Consider the following 21,757-nt stretch of genomic DNA (forward strand, 5'->3'; position numbering starts at 1 on the left):
TGACTATACCTTGGGCGGGGAAAGTGGTCAGTGATATCATGTGTGGTTTGTTGTGGTTTTTGTTGATTTTGTTTGTTTACAAGTCGTCTGTTTATGCATCGTTTGAGCTGCGACTTTCAACTCAATGATAAACCCAGTATTTTTATCGACATTGTATGAGTTGTTAGTAACTGAATCAAAGTTACACTGTATGATGTTTTTTCCGTAGGCTAATTTTGCATTCATTAATTGTATAGGTTTACAGTTTGTATGCATTGTCTTTCGTTTTGTACTGTATTTTTTTCTTAGAGATCATTACCTTGCATGTTGGCTTTATGGAATAGGCTATACTACACAATGGTGTCTATGAACAGAAACTTTCTCTTTATGCATATGTATTTTGCACAAATGTTTGACGACTATCGGTTTCTGCTTGTTTTAGATTTTTTTTTTTTCCCCCGTCACTAAACCAGAGGAGTGAAAATACAGCCTCCTTTTTTTTTTGGGGGGGGGGAGATGAAAGTTAGAGGGAAAAAATGTTGGCAGCATAATGACTGAAGCAGGAACAAGAAATTGACTCCTCCGGCGCAGGAAAACAATGATTTCCAGCAACATTCACCACCATAGGAAGCTCGTCATTATCAGAGGAAACACGTGGGACACAAAGTAAAAGGGAAGAACCGAGCAGAAAATGGGGATTTTGTGTCCACCCTACCGAACGGAAGTGTTACCCTTGCTCATATCGTTCAGTTGTGCTTAAAAATCTCGCTGACTTCATAATTGAATGTATTTGACCTTAGCAAAAGTCCACAAAAACCATAATGGCACACCTGCTAGAGATTATAATACGGCAGTATTCCGACGGACGATGGAAGAAATATTACGCCGGGATGACATCTGGCAATCCGATCCGACTTTCACCAGTGTTGCCATATGTAGGGCCAGGAGAAAGTCGGACCTGGTGGTGGTGGTGGATGGAGCCTCACCCAGTAACACTAATAGGTGGTAATTAACATGTTCTGCTTGTGAATGAGTCCTCGTTTATTGACATACATTGGAGTAAACTGAGCAGTTCACCATAACCGAGGACACAAGAACTTTTATTGCGTGCAGTGGAGCATACGGAGTGAATCATGAAGCTGAAAGCAGCGTGCATTAGAATGAGCAGTTATTATGCAGTATAATGAGCAGTTAATATGATAATCTGAATATATTGATATAACGTATAACATTTTTTGCATACTGAACACGGCGGTACTTTCCATTATATTGCTGTGATTACCGATATTGGCTTAAGTTGGGTAGTTATAAGGTAAAATAATTTTGATTCGTGCATTTTTTAGTTGAGTTTTCTTGTGATCAGATAAAAGGTGCTGTCTACTACTAGCATTTTGGAAAAAGAAATCTTAGTTTTGTCCACGTTCTTGTTCCAAGCAACCACAAGAATTTTTTTTATAATTATACCTTAGTTAAGTTGTTAGACTGCTTGAATATTTACAGTGGGAAGAGATTAGTAGCATTATTGTTAATGTTAGTTACTGGCTATACTATGTTTTATTACTTATTATGGTATCATTGCCAGACGCCTTGGAAGGACACAAGTCAAGAGTGAGAGCAGTGGAAATGAGTTATTTAAGAGGAGCCTATGGAGTCACATGGAGAGACAGGCTGACGAATGAGGATATAAAGGAGCGTTGTGGTGTGGATGTGGATGTGATTGGAAGCGTTATGAGGAACACACTGAGGTGGTTTGGCCATGTGGAGAGGATGGAGGGTGAAAGACTGACGAAGAGAGTGTATGTGAGTGAGGTGGAGGGGGGAAGAGGGAGGGGGAGGCCGAGGATGAGATGGAGGGATGGGGTGGAGAGGTGTATGAGAGAGGGGGGTGTGAGTTGGGAGCAGGGCAGTGAAATGGCGGGGGACAGGGCGACTTGGAGGCGATTTGTTTGTGGCCACCCCAAACGGGATTGAGGCGTCTGGCAATAGATAGATAGATAGATTACTATTATTTCATACTTTCTAGAGCTCTTGTATATTTTCCACTAGTGGTAGCAGGTTATTAGAATAATTTTTGGAGTAATGTCCAGTGAACAGGCTACACCTCCCACCAGACATTATGTTCAGTATGCGGTAATAATAATAATAATATAATAATAATAATTATTATTATTATAAACATAGTATCAGTAGTAAATGTAGAACTTGTACATATTGATATTTAGATATTAAACAGGAAGGAACGCCGATAGCTAAGTGTACGAAGTCTGATCAGAAAGTATCCGACATTAGGCTGCTAAAAAAAATAAATAGCTAACCTGTTGAGCTAGGACACTACTTCCCCTCAAAGTAGGCCCCACTTGACTTCACACACGTAGCCCAGCATTGCCTCTACTACCTGAAACATTTTTGAAAGTCGGTTTTCGGTATCTTCTGCAGGTGCTTCGTTGCGTTCCTCATGATCTCTCCTCAGGTCTCAATTCGGGAACCCTTCAGCGGAGTTTTGAGCTTGAAAAATAACCAAAAATTGCACGGAGCCATGTCTGTGCTTGGCCAAATATGTCTGAATCAGTTGAGAAGAATGGGCAGGGTCGTTGTCGTGGTAAAATCATCGTGCGATTGCATTTCACCTTGCTGCGGACCTTTCTCTCTCTCTCTCTCTCTCTCTTTCTCTCGAGGCGACTCTACATACTTCCACATGGACGACTGTGCTTTGGTTTCTGGGTTGTACCCGGACGCCCACGTCTCATCTCTAGTGATAATGGTGTTCAGAAAGTCTGGATCCCGATTTGCACATTCCAGCATGTACTGAGCAACGTTCATCAGAGGGAAGAGTTCATGACAAATGCGACGAAGCACCTGCTGGAGATACCGAAAACCGACTTTGAAAAATGTTTCAGACAGTTGAAAGAACGTTGGGGTGACTGTGTCAAGTCATGGGACCTACTTTGAGGGGGATTAGTGTCCTAGGCCGACAGGTTAGCTATTGTTTAGAGCCTAGGGTCGGATACTTTCTGAACAGACCTCGTACACCTTATGAAGACAAGCATATATGTACAACGCTTCGCTTTACTATACTTAAAGTTCTGCTATTGCTGCAAATACTTCTGGTGTCCTAGGCACGGAATGACTTATGCCGGAAGTTACCGTTCCGCTCAATGCGCATGCGCCGAGTGCCCTTTTGGCTGCTGTTCTAAAAGTATACTAATGTTATCTCATGCATTGTGCCATTTATCAACATTTTATGAAATGCATGTGTCAGGAAGATAGCTGGATGTCTCATCGACCTGTAGGTAACTATAGGTCGACATATCATCATCATCATCAGCCGTTTGAGTGTCCACTGCGGGACCAGCCTGTCCCGACCGAATTGGGGACGATACATCCAATGTATCTAGGCTGTCTGGTAGAGATTGTATGTAGGATGAGAAGTGCTTGTGAGTGTAGTATTGGAGTGGCTTTGGATGTGTGTGTAGTCTGTGAGCCAAATGTAATCGGCCCGCACAAGCCGAGTGGGTGCAAGCATACTTTAGAGTAAGCGACACTGGTTCAACCACAGCACCGCTTATGTCCATCAAGGCAGTAAGTGGCCGGGAGAACACTCCCAAAGTTTCTTACCCTGGCGGGGCGCGAACCCTGGTTCTCCAATGTACGAAAACGCACACCTTACCACTGTACAATGGGTCACAAAAGTATCGGTGCATGATGTACGTGAAACATTTGGGAACAGAACGAAGGTCACTGAAATATCAATGTCCGACCTACCATACGCTTGTAGCCCTGATGTCGGGAGGTGTCATTATATCGCCAACTATATCGCCAAACATATTGCAAATGTTGTGTTTACATAAACAGACATTGTTCATACATAATGAGTTGTTGGTAATGTACAGCAGTTGTTCGAATGTTTTCGATGGGCATCGGACCCCCTGTGCACCGATACTTTTGTGACCCAGTGTACCATAGAGGCTCCTATAGGTCGATATATAGATACATATAAATAAATATATACGGTATATGGATATTACAGGCAGACTGTGGAATCAGTCATTCCGTGAATTAAGGTTAGTTTGGTTTAGTTTATTTAGGTTAGGTTGATCTAGGATCAGGTTAGGTTAGGTTAGGGAAAGGTTTGTTTAGGTTTGGTTAGGTTAGGTTAATTTAGGGTAAATAGAGAAGGGATCGGTAACTTCCAGCATAAGTCACTGCTCATACGACACCGATATTATTACAACTGCTACTACCACTACTATATCACAATTATAGTAACCCATTTTCCTATAATTTTTGATAATATATTATTAGTAACAGTGGTATTCTTCTTCTTCTTCTTATTATTATTATTAATTCATTTGTTTTGGTTATTTGTTGTTTTATGAGAAGTATTCTAAATGTGACAGCGGGTACACTGTTGGACTTTCTTCGGCAGGTGGTGTGTTGTGGTGAGGGAGAAGTCATGTTGGTGGTGACGGTGGTGGTTCTGCTGCACGTTGCTCTGCAGGTCAGTATCTTGCCTTTTGTGTTATTGTCTATACGCCTACATACACCTACACACATTATTTATTATTCATCACTTTTTACACATTGTCGTCACACACAAAAACAAAAGCACACATTCATTATTCGTTATTCATCACAGTGCACTTATCACACATTACTAAGATGCCGGTACGGTGTCCGCAAATTGTGATGCACGGCACCATGCCTGAAGTAGCCTATCCTTTGGCTAATAAGTAAATACAGTTATTGGTCGTCTACGTTAGGCAGATGTCACGGGGTTTTGGCGAATGTTTTTGTTTATTTCGCAGTGGCAGTTTACCTCCCATATCTGCCTTCCTCCCTGATTTCTCTCCCTACATCCTTCCCTCTACTCATCCCTCTCTGGCTCTCTCCCTCTCGTCTTAGTCATTATCATCCTTATCTTCCATTTTCCCTTCCCCCTTTCCTCCCCCCCCTCTGTCTGTCTGTCTGTCTGTCTGTCTGTCTGTCTCTCGGCAGGTGGCAGACTGGAGAAAACCCGTGAGAGAGAGAGAGAGAGAGAGAGAGAGAGAGAGAGAATCAGCAGGTGGCAAACAAGAAAACGTGTCGAGAGAGAGAGAGAGAGAGAGAGAGAGAGAGAGAATCAGCCGGTGGCAGACTGAAGAAAACATGTCAGAGAGAGAGAGAGAGAGTCAGCAGGTGGTAGACTGAAGAAAACGTGTCAGAGAGAGAGAGAGCGTGTCAAAATCTAGAGCAGTAAGGACAACCCAAGTATAGTTGTAAGCCAGTCACGACGCCCACACCAACCCTAGGGCATGGAGTACAGTACTGACCCATTCAGCCCCACGACATTATTTTAGTCTTTCATACAGGGGTTAATGGAGGCTCCTGATATCTCTAAAAAAAAAAAAAAGTATCTCGAGGTGAATAAGATGATGAGGTGATGGCAAGGTTAGTTTTTATGGTGTCTTATGGAAAGTTAATCCTCTTAGGACCTCATTATACGTGGCATAGGAGGATTCGTAGCACCTATTTCTTACTGATTTATTTTACATATTAGACCATAACATCCTTCTCTACGTTATTTCTCACGTGTTAATACCAATATAGTTTGGATCCATACCTTCCCTGATGATATTGAGGTATAATTTGAAGAATAAACTGCTAAGGAAGAAGTGTTGCGAAATCTCCTAAGTGAGCTAGTAATATGTCCTTTCTATAGCCTGTACATTGTTCAGAATAACATAAAACCATTTTGTATAGCTGACGTACATCGTGACAAAAGTTTTTATTACAAGAGGTTCTCCCCTAATCTGGATGAAATAGTCTGGACGTAGCTTCAGTATACCATCCAGTCCTCTGTTGCCCCATCAGGAGTAGGGGCCCAGGCCTAACATATTTATTCCTGACATATAAGGAGAGAGTGGCCCGTTGCTTATCCGTGAATCGTATTATGTGAGAAAATAAACCCCAACCACCACTTGGATGTAGACAAACCCTGTGGGCCACATCAGTCCTTTTGCTTAAGATGAAAATAATTTGTCGGAAAACTATGAAATAAAGGTTAGTCGTCATCCTACCACACCTTCAGTAAACAGGACTTCATTTTATTTCTTCTCCAAAATTATATGACGATTGATTATTACACACACACACACACACACACACACACACACACACACACACACACACACACACACACACACACACACTAACACACACACACACACACACACACACACTAACACACACACACACAAACAAGATGATTACGAGTCGTGCGATTACGTGTGGCAGACTAGCGAAAGAGCCCGTAACAAAAACTAGAGGCAGAACATGTGCCAGGAGTAACACGTGGTAAGAGAGAGAACACGTGTTGCGTCGTAACTCGTGGTGAATGCAATAACACTTGTGAAAAGCGAGAGCAAGACCATGAGATAGTAATTCTTGCATGACAAAATAGGATGACAAGACATAAGCACATGTTCAACATAACACGCAGCCGATATGGACAATGACGTGAGTGAAATTGACAATTGAATGTGGCGAACACAATAACGCGTGGCCGACATAAACAGCAACACGACCGATATTAACAGTAACACGTGACTGATGTAAACAAAAACACGTGGTCAACATGTGATAACTCCCGACCGTCATAAACAGTAAAATATGGTCGACATCAACTGTAACAGCCGGCCGACATAACACTAACACGTGATCAACATGAAGAGTAACACGTGGTCGACATAAGCTGTAACACGCGACCGACGAAGTAACACGTGATCGACATAAACAGACACGTGGGCGACAACACTGACTTCAGGGAACTGTTTGGACATACGGGAGGTAGTGTGTTTCTAGTTAATAAGGTAGCGGAAGTCAGTGTGCCGGATGCCGTGACTCTCTCTCTCTCTCTCTCTCTCTCTCTCTCTTTTAAATATTTACTTTGTCTAGTCTAACCCTTTGTCCTTTGCTTCCAAGTTCTCTCTCTCTCTCTCTCTCTCTCTCTCTCTCTCTCTCTCTCTCTCTCCTTTTAAATATTTACATTGTCTAGTCTAACCTTATGTCCTTTGTTTCCAAGTTCTCTCTCTCTCTCTCTCTCTCTCCTTTTAAATATTTATATTGTCTAGTCTAACCCTATGTCCTCTGTTTCCAAGTTCTCTCTCTCTCTCTAATAATTAACGTGTAAGCCGCTTGTTCACTGCCTCCCCCAGAACTAATGGACACGACTTAGCTGATATCCCTATGAAGCTGGGCTGTGTTTACCCTCTTGTGTGCTGCTGTCTCTCTCTCTCTCTCTCTCTCTCTCTCTCTCTCTCTCTCTCTCTCACACACACACACACACACACACACACACACACACACAATACACTTAGTTATGTATGCCTAGTCATACTTTTAAGGTATTTAACCCTCCTCCCTCCAAGAATTTATATTATCAGTACTAGTGTAATACTCGGGCTCCTATGACCCACTTTCCGTTCAATAAGTGTCGCGTTTAATGAAATACTAGTATTCCGTCTTTCAGTCCGTTGATGTGTTTTTTATTCATGCTATCTACTAGCAATGTTATTTAGCTTAGAGGGACCTTTTCGAGCCCAAGGAGTTGGATTAAGCAATGATTAATTACTGGAATACCCGAGTCGAATATCATTATTTTGTTGAACTGAGCGTCGTGTTGTAATGTGACAAGAATTAGAGATATGACATCGGAAAGGTGTTAGAGGTATCAGTTGCAACACACTCAGGCTCTTATGATTAACTGAATAAATTCGTACGACATTAGCTGGAATAAAATCTACAGGTGAAGGGAACATGAGGTGGTTAATATGCGTTCCAGAATATTTTAATGAACATTCAGATGTTATTATATATATATATATATATATATATATATATATATATATATATATATATATATATATATATATATATATACACACGGTTCATACATACACCATATTTAGATTTACACCGTAATAATCTATCTCGTTCAGTACTGTGATTTTTTTTTTTTCTAGTAAATTATGGCATTTCCGGACAGTTTTATTCATCTTAGGAGCGACTTCTAGGGATGAATCAGGCAGTAAAGTATATTTCCTTCATCGTGAAAGGTCTGCCATATGGCCAGATATGAATAAAATCGTATGAGCGTGGGAAAACTTGAAGGTGTACATACAAATAATCCATATTTTAGTTTAGGGGGGTTACAGTGTCATCATATGAAAAGATAATAACCATGGGTTGAAATTTGACTTTTCCCGCGGGAACTTTAGTCTTTGTTAGTGCCAGACTCCCTGATCCCCTTCACTAAGAGACGTCTCCCCGAAGCTTAACACTCAAACTTTCACATTTCCCTCAGTATGTATAATCATTCGATGTAGGTCTGAATGAAATGGCGACGTGAATCCATACCAATCAAAGTAGTAATCAAGATAGTTTTGAGCCCTTCAGCTACCATAATGCACCTCGGCGGTATAGGTTCGTTTGGTTGCATTCTAAATAAAACACCAAAGTTCCATCCAGGCAGCCAGAGTGTTGAAGGAAGAATTGGGAAGAGGGAGGTATATGTGTGTGTTACGAGAGATAGATAGAGAGAGAGAGAGTTTTGTAGTCAGAATATCTACTGAAATGGGGGGGGGGTAAAGTGAGTGCTCCTAACCCTTTTAGTGCAGGTGATGTTTCTGCAAGCTGAAAAGAATCATCTGGAGGGAGTAAGAAAATAGAAATAACTATCCCTCTCATTATATTGAAAGAATTTTCACTTATGATTAGGACAGCTCTAGCATTCTCTTCCAGCCTAAGGCCAGACGATTATATTCAGCTGAGAGTGAGTCATAGGAGCCTGAGTGATAAAATTGTGACCATTACCCCTCTCATAATCGGAACAGCACTAGTATACCATTGCGGCTGATACCAAACATTTTTATTTAACTGAGAGCAAGTCATAGGAACCTCAGTGGCAATGGAGATAGTTTGAAGCCCCTTCAGTATGAAAGGTTTCGTAAGAAGTATAGTGTCGTATGGTTTAACAAAAACAGAACATGAAATACGAGCTCCCTTTTTATTAATTAATTAATTAATTTATTTACTTGAAAAAGTTAAGGGGAACATTATGGAACCCTGTCAGTTACCGAAGAGTCTTGAACTCTATATTTAGCACCTTCAGTCCGGTAACGCAGTTTTCATTTCAGTTTTCCATTCCTCAGACAAATTTATGCAAACTTGTGAGAATTTTTTTATTCCTGGCGGGTGTGGTATATTTTTAAATCATTCATCAGCACAAAAGCTCTCCCTTAAGATGAATATTTTCCCCTGTATATAAGTACTAAGAATGAAGTGAAAAATGCGTCAACAAATTGGGTGGTTTAATAGTCTAGGGGTAGGAAGAATATGTGACGCCCTGATATTGTATGGATTGAAGGAGTTTTTTTTTTTTTGTAAGGTATTGGAAGGTGAATAAAATCATCAGGGAGGGAGGGGGGGATAAAACAACAGCGCGTCCTCGTAATTGTAGGGGTTTAAGCAGGAGGATTGAGTAATAGCGTCCGGAGGTAGGAAGAATAATAATAACAGCACGTCTTAGCAGTGAAGGGGTTTAAGTTAGGTCGGCCTACAACGTCTGGGGTGGGAAGAATACAATGGCAGGTGTTTGCACTGGAGGGATTTAGACTACATCTGTGTAAAATTTCTGGAGTTAGAACGAAAAAAAACACGTCCTAGCACTGATGGGGTTTAAGCTAGGTCGGAATAAAATCGTCTGAGGTCAGCAAGAATGAAAGCGTCCTCGCAGTGAAGGAGCTGAGACGGTAAGTCCACTTGTCAGGCAAATGAGCGGGAACTGTGTCAGGCTTCCGCTTCTCTCTCTCTCTCTATTCACGCCCTTATCCTTCCGGTTCATTATTTTCCTGTATTTACGATGTGCCTGTTAGTGTAATATCTTCGGTTCATTGTGTATTGAGGGTTTGCTCGATCTATTTATAGTGCATCATTCAGAGAGAGAGAGAGAGAGAGAGAGAGAGAGAGAGAGAGAGAGAGAGAGAGAGAGAATGCCTAAAAAGAATTAAAAATGTTGAATGGGCTAATGGGGTTTTGTTTCCTAACTCATTCAAAACCAGAGATAGCTCCTAAGCTGAATAAAATTATCTGAGGATAAGGAGAAAATAAAACTAGTTACTGAACTGAAAGTGTAACCGATACCTTTTGTTTTTATTTTTTCTGTTTTTTTTCTGGCTCCTGTAAGACGATTTTATTTTGGAAGAACCTCACACTCGGGGGATAAAGATTATTTTTCTCACCCTTCAGCCCATGGACGACATATTCTTGTGTTCGTGCTGTCTCTGGATGGTTTTCGTTTCCGGATAGATTTATTATATTGGAGGGGTTAGATACGGCCTTCATTAATCCCATCAGTACAAGGTGGCTCTCCGCAGCTGACTAAAATAATCTAGTAGTAGTGCGAAAAAACTGAGGGCGACGCCACGCCAGTGTCGGCATTGGATAATCTGACGAAAATTGTCCGATCGTTATGGTCGGAATTAAAAGTGGATTACAAACAATTCTTTTCATTTAGCTGTGTTCTGGTCAATACATTTTCACTGTTAGACATGAATAGTGAGAAGCATAATGATAAGAATGTGACCCAGTGAAACGAGGTGTTCTTATTGCAACGTTACTCCGAACGTACAAAATCAGACAATTTGTGTCAGAATAAGTCTGGTTCCGGCTGTGGTGTGGAGGTTCACTTAGAAAAGACGTCATCGTACTGATGGAATTGTCTTCAAACAAAGCAACTTCAGACAAAAGAATACATAATACCGGTAATTCTTTGTTCACTTTTTTTATATACGTAATATCATCCAGTAATTGCATTTTCTCAGTTCGATGGGTATAGGTATTTCGTAGAATCGGTCTTCTGTGCCGTGGTCTAATTTGACAATAATCCCAAACCCCTTTTAGCTCAGTTGGTGACCAGTTTTAGTCATATTGGAGGGTCGATTCGACCGGTAACCAAGAAGGCTCATTCCTTCCCTTTAGCTCTCATCTACTTATATGCAACGGAGACTTGGTATTTAGTTCTGGGAGTGGCCCTGTTCCATCAGATGAAAATAGTGACTACAGTACATGATGCAGGTATAGTCAGCGATAATTTCGGACACACACACACACACACACACACACACGTGCAATATTTTCGGAATGCACTTTCATCCACCGTTATCCTCAAACAAAGGGTAAAAAAAAAAAATACACCGGAAGTTAAACGCTTTCTCCCTTTATTTGCGATCCTACCTAACTGCATCTTTTAGGATTGGGAAAATGATGATAATTTTGGCGTGGGGGTCGTAACATTTGGTTATCATTGTTCAGTCTGAGTTCATTAGGAATTATTTGTAGCATCGATTTTCTGCTGTATCATATTTCAGTTACGCACGTAAGACAGCATTTTCAAACATCAGCACACACACACACACACACACACACACACACACACACACACACACACACACACACACACACACACACACAGTTGTCACTTACATAATATATTGTTGTTGCTATCGCTTAATGATTAATTCATCTGAGAAATCCCCGTGACCTCTTATCGGTCGAAAGAAATGCCCAGAGATCATTTGTACAAACCAGCAGGAAGCACAGTTAATCTAAGAATTAGTGGAAATGGGTTTAACCTGACCCGACCGACCATTTTCTAGCTACATAAAATCATATGGGAATAATGAGACTGTTCAGTGACCTAATAAGGCACCATTATAGTGACTAGATTAATCCCGCAAGTGAAATGCATGGCGATACTTGCTGTATATTCGTACTGTCTTCAGGTAGTTTTATTCAGTTCAGGAGGCATATTTCGAATGGGAAGAGTTACATACATCTTTGTTTAGCCCCTTCACTATTATAGGTTGTTTCTTGGGTAAAATAATTAATTTGTTGTCACTGTGGTCCAGTGGCGTATTGGCCTGCACGCCAGCACGTTTCCCTTCCCTTTCTTCCTCCGCCGAGCCCTCCTAGACACACACATTAGCTCTTTTCGCTGCCAGTTTTAACAGAATCGTCTAGCGGTATCTATTTATCCATCCATCCATTATCTAATCCATGGTATTGCCAGTCTTTATTGTTTTGTTCAAGGGAGGGGGGAGGCCACCTCAGGCTGAAAGAAAGCAAAAAATCATCACTAACCTCTCCAACGTACATTACTTAGACGTCATTGTATATTTTTATTTCTGCCGCTCGACTATTTCTTTCAGATAAGGATTGACCTCTCATAGTGAAGACATTAAATTACTCGGTTTGGAAGGATATCATTGATATGATGGGATCCGAACTGGAACTAGATTATGACGACAGAGCATTTCTTGGACTCGAAATTCTTACCGGTGATTACATAAGGATAAGTCACCAGCGCCAACTTAGCCGTTGTCGGAATAATGAGACTTTTTTATATTTCTGCAAAATTTTGTTCGTGAGAAAGCAGGTGCAAGAAAATGTCCATTATTACAGCATGTCAGTAACTCGTCGATCCTGGATCTAGTGGTTCATGCCGCCAATAATATATATATATATATATATATATATATATATATATATATATATATATATATATATATATATATATATATATGGTAAAGTGTGCGTTTTCGCACAGGGAAGGACGAGGGTTCGCGTCCCGCCAGTGTAATAAACTTTGGGAGCGTTCTTCTGGCCACGTACTACTTTGGCGGACACAAGGGGTGCTGTGGTTGAACCAGTGTCGCACACTATACAGTATATAAAGTATGCCTGCACCCAGTCGGCTTGCGCGGGCCGATTACACTTGGTTGACTGACTACACACATCCAAAGCTACTCCAACACTACAATTACACTTACAAGCACTACTCACCCAACATACAATCTCTACCAAACAGCCTAAGCTACACTCATTTTTTTTTTTTAATTGAGATGAAGATGCACTTGACAGGTTGATGATGACTGGCTGAATGCAACATAGCCGAATAACATTTACTAACTCAAATTTTCCCCTCAGATATATGTTGTCAATTAATAATGCTAGCGAATAAAGAGAGTATGAAGTAATGTTGCATTCAGCCAATCATCACCAACCTGTCAAGTGCATCTTCGCCTTGATTAAAAAAAAAAAAAAAATGAGTAAAGGTAGACATACATTGATTGTATTGTCTCCACTCCGGTCGGGATAGGCCGGTCCTGCAGTGGACACTCAAACGGCTGATGAGATGATAATTTTATATATATATATATATATATATATCTATATATATATATATATATATATATATATATATATATATATATATGAGAGAATTTATTCACGACCGCAGAACAACGGTGTAAGATATTGTGCTTCCTGTCTGAAAGTTTTGGTGTGCAGTTTGCCTCAGTTTGTGCCAGGATTGATGGTTAAGATAGCAATTGTTATACTGACCTGCAACAACAATTTTAATCTCACCTCAGATGACGTATTTTCCTTATTAATCTTTGTCACAGAAGGAAAAAATAGGGAGAGGCTTTTCTGACTGGATGGGTTAGATGTCTTTCAAAGCCTCTTCGCAAGCAGGAAGTTCTCCCTGGATGAATGTCATTGTCTAGTGGATGTGAGTAGAAAATGCAAAGTATGTTCGTGGACGATTGTTAACATTATAGTTCCAGTGTCTTGTGAAGAGTGTAGTCTATCATAACTGAACGTTTTCTGAAGTTGAATGGAAGTGAAAACGCATCGAGTTGGTTAGGTATTATGAGTAACTTCAGAAAATACGCACTAGGACTAGCAAAGTTAACATATTGGTGTCAGTCTACGCTTAAGTTTTCGTAAGATTTCTTGATATCGGTTATAATGTGATGTGAATCAAGTGTACATAAAGAGCACAGATATAAGAAAGAGCTAATTTTACTCTGTTATCTGAAGGTGTGAAAGTAGTATACAGTTGGAGGAGAGGAACAGGAGTTGGGTGTAAGGATGGTAAGATGAATGGAAAGGGTTAAGAAGATAGTGAGAGAATGTGTGAAGGGGAAACAAATATAAGCGGGAAGGTTGGATAATATTGCTAGGGTATTGCCAAAATTAATCTCTAAGGTTATTTTGCCCGTTAGCCCTTTGGGTGTGACCACAAACTCTTAGTTTTACTCTGTCACCAAACGATCTTCTTTGGCTCAGGGAAACCCTGAGCAACATGAGTTTTGAAAACCACCAGTATTAACCCATATGTTGATAAACAGCTACGAACTTTGCACTTCACTTAGGCTGCCTGCATTCGACTTTAGAATCGTCAGGATAACTTATCGCTGCCGGGGGGAAAAATGTTAATTAAGATAGCTGCCAACCCGACAGAGGGCATGACTTCTGTCAGCCAGATAAAATCAGTAGTAACCAAAGCTAAATACCTAAAGGGATTCCCATCAGATAAAAAGACCATCAACTTCCTTAAATAGCTGATACTGGAAGCCAGTGACGACAGACATTCGTAGTAACATCATTTACCTTGGGAAGTGATGTTTGAAGCTTTTGATAACTAAACATATCCATAATAAAAATTTCATAACGTTAAGATGACGATGAATGGTATTACAGTAGTTGTGTGTGTTATACGAATATATAATTATAGTGGTGGAGGACAAACCACTAATCCTCATGTTCAGGACAACTTTCGTTTTCTGTTCCATCTAACGTTAGACGTGGCTTACATTTATTGAGTTTTATAGGAGCCTAAGTGTTTGTGTGTGAGGTGTGTTAGAGGACGGTAAGATCCCCAGAGAGTGTTAACACACTGCTGTCGCGCCAGAAATTTTAGGTTGCATTACTGTGACTAAATTCATTTTAACTGCGCCTAAAATTTATATACTGTATCCCCATCTTGAATCCTGTGCTGTAACAAGAGATTAACCCTAGAATATGATGCTAGTCACGAAGCAGTGCTATGGGAACTATGTAGAGCTTTAGCATTGTCTTTTTCTGCCACTGAACCACATGAAATAAGCTACAAAAGGAAGAAAACCTCTACTTACAGTGAATGAACTATACCAGCAGGCAGACGATTGTATTTATTGTAGGAGTGGCTTGTCCTACTCTGGGTAGGCTGTTTATATAGCACCGTATTACAGATGTTGTGTGAAAAGATGATACAGGACTTCAGTAGAGCTTTAGAGTGTGTTATAGGTGCCTGAGTGTGTTCATGTGTTGGTACCAGTCATAGAAACCTATGTATGTTCATGAAGTGATATAAGCCTGAGTGTTAATGTGTTGATACCGAACTGCAGGTGTTTTGTGAGGTGGTGATAGAGGAGGACAACATAGCCCTGCCGCAAGAAGAGGCTCGCCAATATGTTCTCCCAGCCCCTGGCATCAGACACAGGCCACCAGGATTCCAGGAACCCCTCGCGCCATTCCAGGACATTGCCAATAACATCCAGGGAGCACCGTCGTCATCTTTAGGTGATTATGGTTGAACTCCTAGTCAACGGAATTTTATTTTCCAGTAACTTTATTTCGGTAGGTATCAGGACTAGCTCACTGGATTCTAGGGCCTCTTGACTAGGTGGCAGAAGTAGTAGTAGAAGAGGAAGTAGTAGTATTTAACGTTCCCTTCAGTACGGTTACCTCCGTGGGTTGTGAAATGTTAAGAAGCTGTACGAGTCAGGATAAATGCGTGAATAAATAAATGCAACCTAGGCCCCCCAAAGTTTCCGGCCCCCGTTCCCAGGACCTGCACACTGCATTCCAGGATATCTGCAGTAATTTCCATGGAGCGTCGTCTTCTTTAGATGATTATGGTTAACCTCTTCGCGGCCTAACGACTCTTTCATACTATTCTTGCTAACGTATTTTATTTTCCTTCCACAAGACCCACCGGCATGTCATAAAATGCTATCCATTCATCGTCCAATTCCTTTTTGCCCCATCAGGAACGTAGAGGCCCGAGACAAGGCTACTCAGGCCCAGCATTGAAGGAGAGGGTGACCAGTTTGCCCCTTCCCTGAGTGGCATTAAGCGAGCAGTAATCCCCAACCAGTGAACCATTCCTCGGATGTATAGAGGTCCCATCCTGTTAGAGCTCATTAACTCATTAGACCACAAGGCGTCATTTAGTTGATATGATTACCTCACAACTAGTAAATGGTTTCATGGATTACACGAAACCGTTTGGCTTGACAGTTTAGACTTTAGAGTCGCTTCATGATTGCACTAGAGGTGAGTAGATGGTAAGCGAGCCCAATACGTCATAAAAAAAAAAAAAAAAAACGCTGTTTGCGTCATTGTGGTGACGTGATGGTTTGTGACACGTCGAACATAAGTTTGACCCCAGAGTCGAAAAAAAAAAAAATGCGTAGTAACTTTTTGTCTCTATTTTCCCCTTATCACTAATTATTTCTCAATTTCTTCGTCCCATTTCCTCTTGCCAGTAATTATTTTTCCATTTCAGTGATATCCCCATTCTTTGCCTATTATAGCTGTATTTTCCTGTTGTCGCTGATTATTCTCTCATTTCTTTTCCATTTTTCATATTTTACTAATTTTTATCTTTTTGCTTTGTATTTCCATTTTGTCGCTGTTTCCCTTTTGTAGCTTTTTTTTTGTCAGTATAATCTTTATTTTTACATTGTTAATTTCCATATTTTTGCTGGTTTCCTCTTCATTAAGTATATTACAATTCTGTCATGTTGTCCCCTTTTCAACAATAATTTCAACCCCCCCCTCGTTTCCCCGGCTTATCCATTATCACAAATTATTTTATTTTGCCGACTATCGTTCTTTGTTTCCCATTCACCGTTTTCCTCTTTTCAGTGTACTTTAATCACTAATTTCTTCTTTTCACGATTGGCATTCCCATTTTTTGTCCACTCTCTCTCTCTCTCTCTCTCTCTCTCTCTCTCTCTCTCTCTCTCTCTCTTTTCATCCTATCCCGTTTTCAGTATCTCCACCCAATTATCCCGTTTTCAGTATCTCATATTCTTTGTCCAATTTTCACAAAATTCTCCTTTTAATGTTTTCCAATTTTCACATTTTTACCATTTCCTCATATATCGATCTGTGACTCGTATGTTAAGCTGCATTGGAAATTTCATAACGTCTCATCCTTAACGATATATTTTGCTTATTACGGCTTAGAATTCCCTTACGTGCTATTTATATCATATTAATATCGTCATAGTTTAAGTTAATAATAAAAGGATGATAACAGATGTACAGAATAAATCGCCAAATAATGTGTTGCAAAATCACACCTAGAATACGGCCCAAATTATATTCCTTTCTGCAGGTGTGGTGGGTCAGCTGCTGCCTGAGGATCCTGGTGCCACAATGCCCAACTTGGTGGGGCTGGACGTGGCCTGCCTCCCAGACCACATGCTCGTCACTGTACACTTCTCTTCTCAGTTCTACGGCCTTATTTATGCCAAGGTAGGCTTTAACTACTGTTCAAACATCTTAGTCTAATCTACACCAAACTAATAATTTCCGTGGGTTTTTGCCATTTCTTAGTCAAATCTCTGCCAAGGTTAGCATTTCTACGGCTCTCGTCTCATTTCCCGGTCTATTCTACACAGAGTTTAGCGTCTACATGGCCCTTGCCTCATTTTATGGTCCATTGTACGAGGTTGGCATTCTATCACTTGCTGGTCGCTATCCATTTCTCCGCTCACCTCTACGGTCTTGCCTGTGTCGACGTTAGTATTTTCAACTGTTGCCATTAAGTTCTGTTCAATTCTGCTATCTGTTCAATGTAAGTTTTTTTTTTTCTTTCTTTCTTTTTTAACGGTGGTGGTAGCCCTTTGGTGGTAGCTATCACGCTCCGTCTTTTTCAGGGCCACTACGGAGACACCAGTTGCCGCTACGTGTCGCCGGGGACGGGGCGGCGTGAGGTGGAGTTCCGTGTGGAGGGGGGCGTGGCGGTGGGTGGAGGAGGTGGAGTGGGCCGGTGTGGAGTGCAGTATGTAGAGGCCGCAGGACAACCACCGTATTTGCAGGCCGTCCTGGTCATACAAAACGAACCTGGTATACAGGAGGTCAGTAGAACAGAATAGTTTAAGAGACCCACCGTTTTCTTTTAATACCATGCACTCATTAAAAATTTATTTAAGAAATAACTCAACCTTCACTGAATGTGTCTCTTAAACCTAAGAATAAGCTCTACCAGTGTTGTTCTTTCCTGCAGTTGGAAACTGAAATAATGTTGTGCATACAGTTACATTGCATTTACAAATCTTTACTGCACAATAACTAATGAGAGGAAAAAAAAAATCTATTTATGAATTCTGAGATACTGTATATGATAAAATCTCTGAATCGGAAACTTTGTAAATATTCCATTTCATCTCTGGTTTATGAATAATCACTCATGCCGATATGCCAAGGTTAATGATGGAATTAATTATTCGCTTATTGATACAAAAGAACAGAAAGCTTTTTAAGTATTCCATTTTATTTCTGGTTAATTATTAAATCATTTGTCAGTTACTCTTGCATGCCGCTGTGCCAAGGATAATGCTAGAAATAATCGCTCAGTCATCCAAAATAAAAAGTGATCTTGATTTAATCATAAACCAGAAGTGAAACAGAACACTTCAAAGTTTTTTCTTCAGATTTTTTACCAGATAAGTAAAAGCTGATGAAGGACGTTTAATTTTTTATGAATAGTTAAAGTCCAGTAAAGATCTACAGTTGCACGCACAAAGTTATTTTTTCAAACTACAGGAAAAGACGTATCACTGAGACAACATACTTTTACTATTGAATGAGATTCATTGAAAGTTTAACGATTTTTTAAAGATCGCGCAAGGCAAGAAAAGCCTGAGGGTCCCTTAAGATTCATTCATTTTTCATTCATTCATTGCCAGACGCCATGTATCCCAGACGGGGTGGCCAGTGGCTTAGAGTTAATTGTTTTACAGGGAGGGGCACTAATCCTCCACCAACCCCACTTGACATGTAGGGATGCCAACAGCATCTGGTGTTCCCAGGCGGTCACCCATCCAAGTACTAACGAGACCCCTTAAGATTCGCTTTTTATTATTTGATTACCGGTATATATATATATATATATATATATATATATATATATATATATATATATATATATATATATATATATATATGGGAGGCGGTGGCTCAGTCGGTAGAGAGGTGGCCTGCAGTCCTACCGGACCCAGATTCATATTTCCGCTGGGGCAGGGAACAGTTTATGGATTTGAATTTCAGTAAATCAGACTTTACTGATCTACCAGAAGACCCGCCGACATGTTGTAAAAATACCCCCGCTAATACCACTACACCAGTCCTGTATGAGACAGCACTAGCATGTATTCAATATGGACGGTGGGTGTTAGCGCCGAAGAGGTGACATGAAGAGGTGAATGGCATGTAGGAGGACTACTGGGCCTTGATAGCAGACTGTAAAGCCTATGCCAAGAGTCGGAAACAAACACACACACACACACACATATATATATATATATATATATATATATATATATATATATATATATATATATATATATATATATATATATATATATATAATATTATGTAGTTGTAACTTGAATAAATTGCAAAGTTCGACTACATCAGTTTAAGGGTTATGTAAATTCGGATACACTGTTGATCGTTTTCTAAGTATCAGTATATAATGTAAGTAGCCAGCAGAGCAGGAGTCAGAATGAGCGATATCAGTATTACCGTATTATTCTTAGTGTAAAATATGGCAAATTATATTGTGGGATGTTGCGCTAACCACCCAGATTCCTGTGGTAGTCGTACTCCTTTCATATTCCACTGGCACGTGTAATCCCAAAGTAGTTATACTTAGTGGCACTCAAAATCCAGTTGCATTCATAATCCAGTATTGGAGGTGAAGATGAATTACAGCACAGTGAACAGAAGAAGTATCGTTAATCATAGGTTCATTGAAAGTGGATTTTTGCTATTCTCCATATTTTTCGGCGTGTCTTGTAATTATCGACAGCTCAGATTTCTGACGTATGGTATGTTAGGGTCTTAGTAAAATTGTGGGGACTCGTGTACTGGTGTGATGATAGGTCAGACAGGATAGTGTGGTATTTATTCGTTGTAACACAGTATTGCTCGACAAAAGAATAATAATAATCCCATTTTAATACTTAAGGCTATGTTCTCTTTTTCAGTTAAGCATTTTATACTTAACGTTAAGCATCATTACTTGGTCATGTTTGCTGTGATATATATTATAAAGTTATTTTAACAGCATTTCCATTGTTTTGACTTGTTTTGTAGTATGCGCTTCCCTCGAGAACGTCATTTATTCCTGAGCTGATTAAGTTTGCCTTGCATTGCCCACAATCAAATTTAATGAACATCCCTGGGTATAAGGAGTGATGCGAGGCTGTTTTTACCCGTCTGTAACTAAAGTATAACACTTTTGAATTGGTCTACTTGAAAATAATTCCTCTTGGTGGCTACCATATTTTGCTGAGTTATATATATTATTATGGCTAACTCTAGGGGACATTATTCAGGTAAGAGAAAGACCTACGTGGCCTATGCTCTTAAGTGGCATAGGAGGTTTCATTGTACCTCTTTCTTAGCTATTTTACTTGCATATAACTCCTGAATCTTGTTGTACATATTAGTTTTACAGTTTTGGTATCGAAATAGTTTGCATCAATAACATAAAAGAAGGTTACTAAACTGTGACAAGCAAAGTAAATTGCAGAGGAGGAGATGTAACGAAATCTCCAAATAAAATACTGGCCTAAGTGTTGATATCACTATACACATGTACCGGTGGGCGCAGGTATGGGACACAGCTCGGGGCGTGAGATGCGTGTACGAGGGCGGGATCAACGGATTGGGCCTGGATGGACGGGCCGGCAGTCAGCGGGTCAGTGCAGCACTCAACGTGGCCATGTTGGATCAGCAGGTGGTCACATTCTCAGCGCAGACACAAGCTTCCGCATCGCTGGATATTCAGGTCCGTTGAGGGATATGCTGTGGAATTCGTACCATGTTGATCTGAACTATTTTTTGTTTTACTCCATTTTGTTTGCGCAGACACAGGCTTCCGCTTGCCTTGATTTTCAGGTCGCTTCAGCAGTGACATTGTTTGATTTTTATGAACATGGTATACAGTAGTTTTTGTTTTACTATACTTTTTGATCTTCCACAGGTACAAGCATATCACCATTGTACGGTATCATGCCTCCGTGTAAAGAAATGAGATAATGTAATGTAGTGTGTGTGTGCGTGTGTGTGTGTGTGTGTGTGTGTGTGTGTGTGTGTGTGTGTGTGTGTGTGTCTTGTACAAAATAAATTCACCGAAAAAAATGGGTGCATTGAAGGACTATTCACTTCACGATGACAGCTTAGAGGCCATACATTTCCTAACTGCATTGCCTGATGGATCACATGAGTTTCTCACGTCGGTCATGGATTCTGGCGGCTGCTGTATTGTGGGGGAATGACAGTGTTTGTGGGGAAATATGTGTTCATCATCAAGGGAACCCGGGCACGGTGTGGCCATGTAAAGACATACTACTAACCACCCTTACAGTAAATGCCTCCCTGTGGATGGGATCAAACTCCAGCCTACGTGATTGGAGGGCAAACACGGTAAGCTACACAGCTACCAAACCACCGGAGTTACCTTCCAGCTAATAAGTCCGTGTCTCTTTTCCTTGCTTTATGGACCCTACCTCACCCCATTCTTTGGTGGGAAAAGAAGTCGGGATGATTAAGATAAATACGAAAACGAATGAACACAAATATTAACCACGTCACTCCTGGGACATTTTTGCCT

At 40.5% G+C, this 21,757-nt stretch overlaps 1 protein-coding gene across 1 annotated transcript in view; it reads left to right on the top strand.

Moving 5' to 3' along the window:
• Positions 1-21,757, top strand: part of LOC145404982 (uncharacterized) — a 77,941-nt gene that overhangs the window by 46,323 nt on the left and 9,861 nt on the right. The window contains exons 5-8 of the mRNA XM_080276485.1: positions 15,249-15,423; positions 17,249-17,388; positions 17,793-17,993; positions 20,756-20,932. Of these exons, the coding sequence (XP_080132611.1) occupies positions 15,249-15,423; positions 17,249-17,388; positions 17,793-17,993; positions 20,756-20,932 (693 nt within the window). The remainder of the gene's footprint in view (positions 1-15,248; positions 15,424-17,248; positions 17,389-17,792; positions 17,994-20,755; positions 20,933-21,757) is intronic.

This window comes from Coenobita brevimanus, chromosome 65 (assembly GCF_032717465.1).
Source record: "Coenobita brevimanus isolate Jiangsu-jjx chromosome 65, ASM3271746v2, whole genome shotgun sequence".
Taxonomy (NCBI): domain Eukaryota; kingdom Metazoa; phylum Arthropoda; class Malacostraca; order Decapoda; family Coenobitidae; genus Coenobita; species Coenobita brevimanus.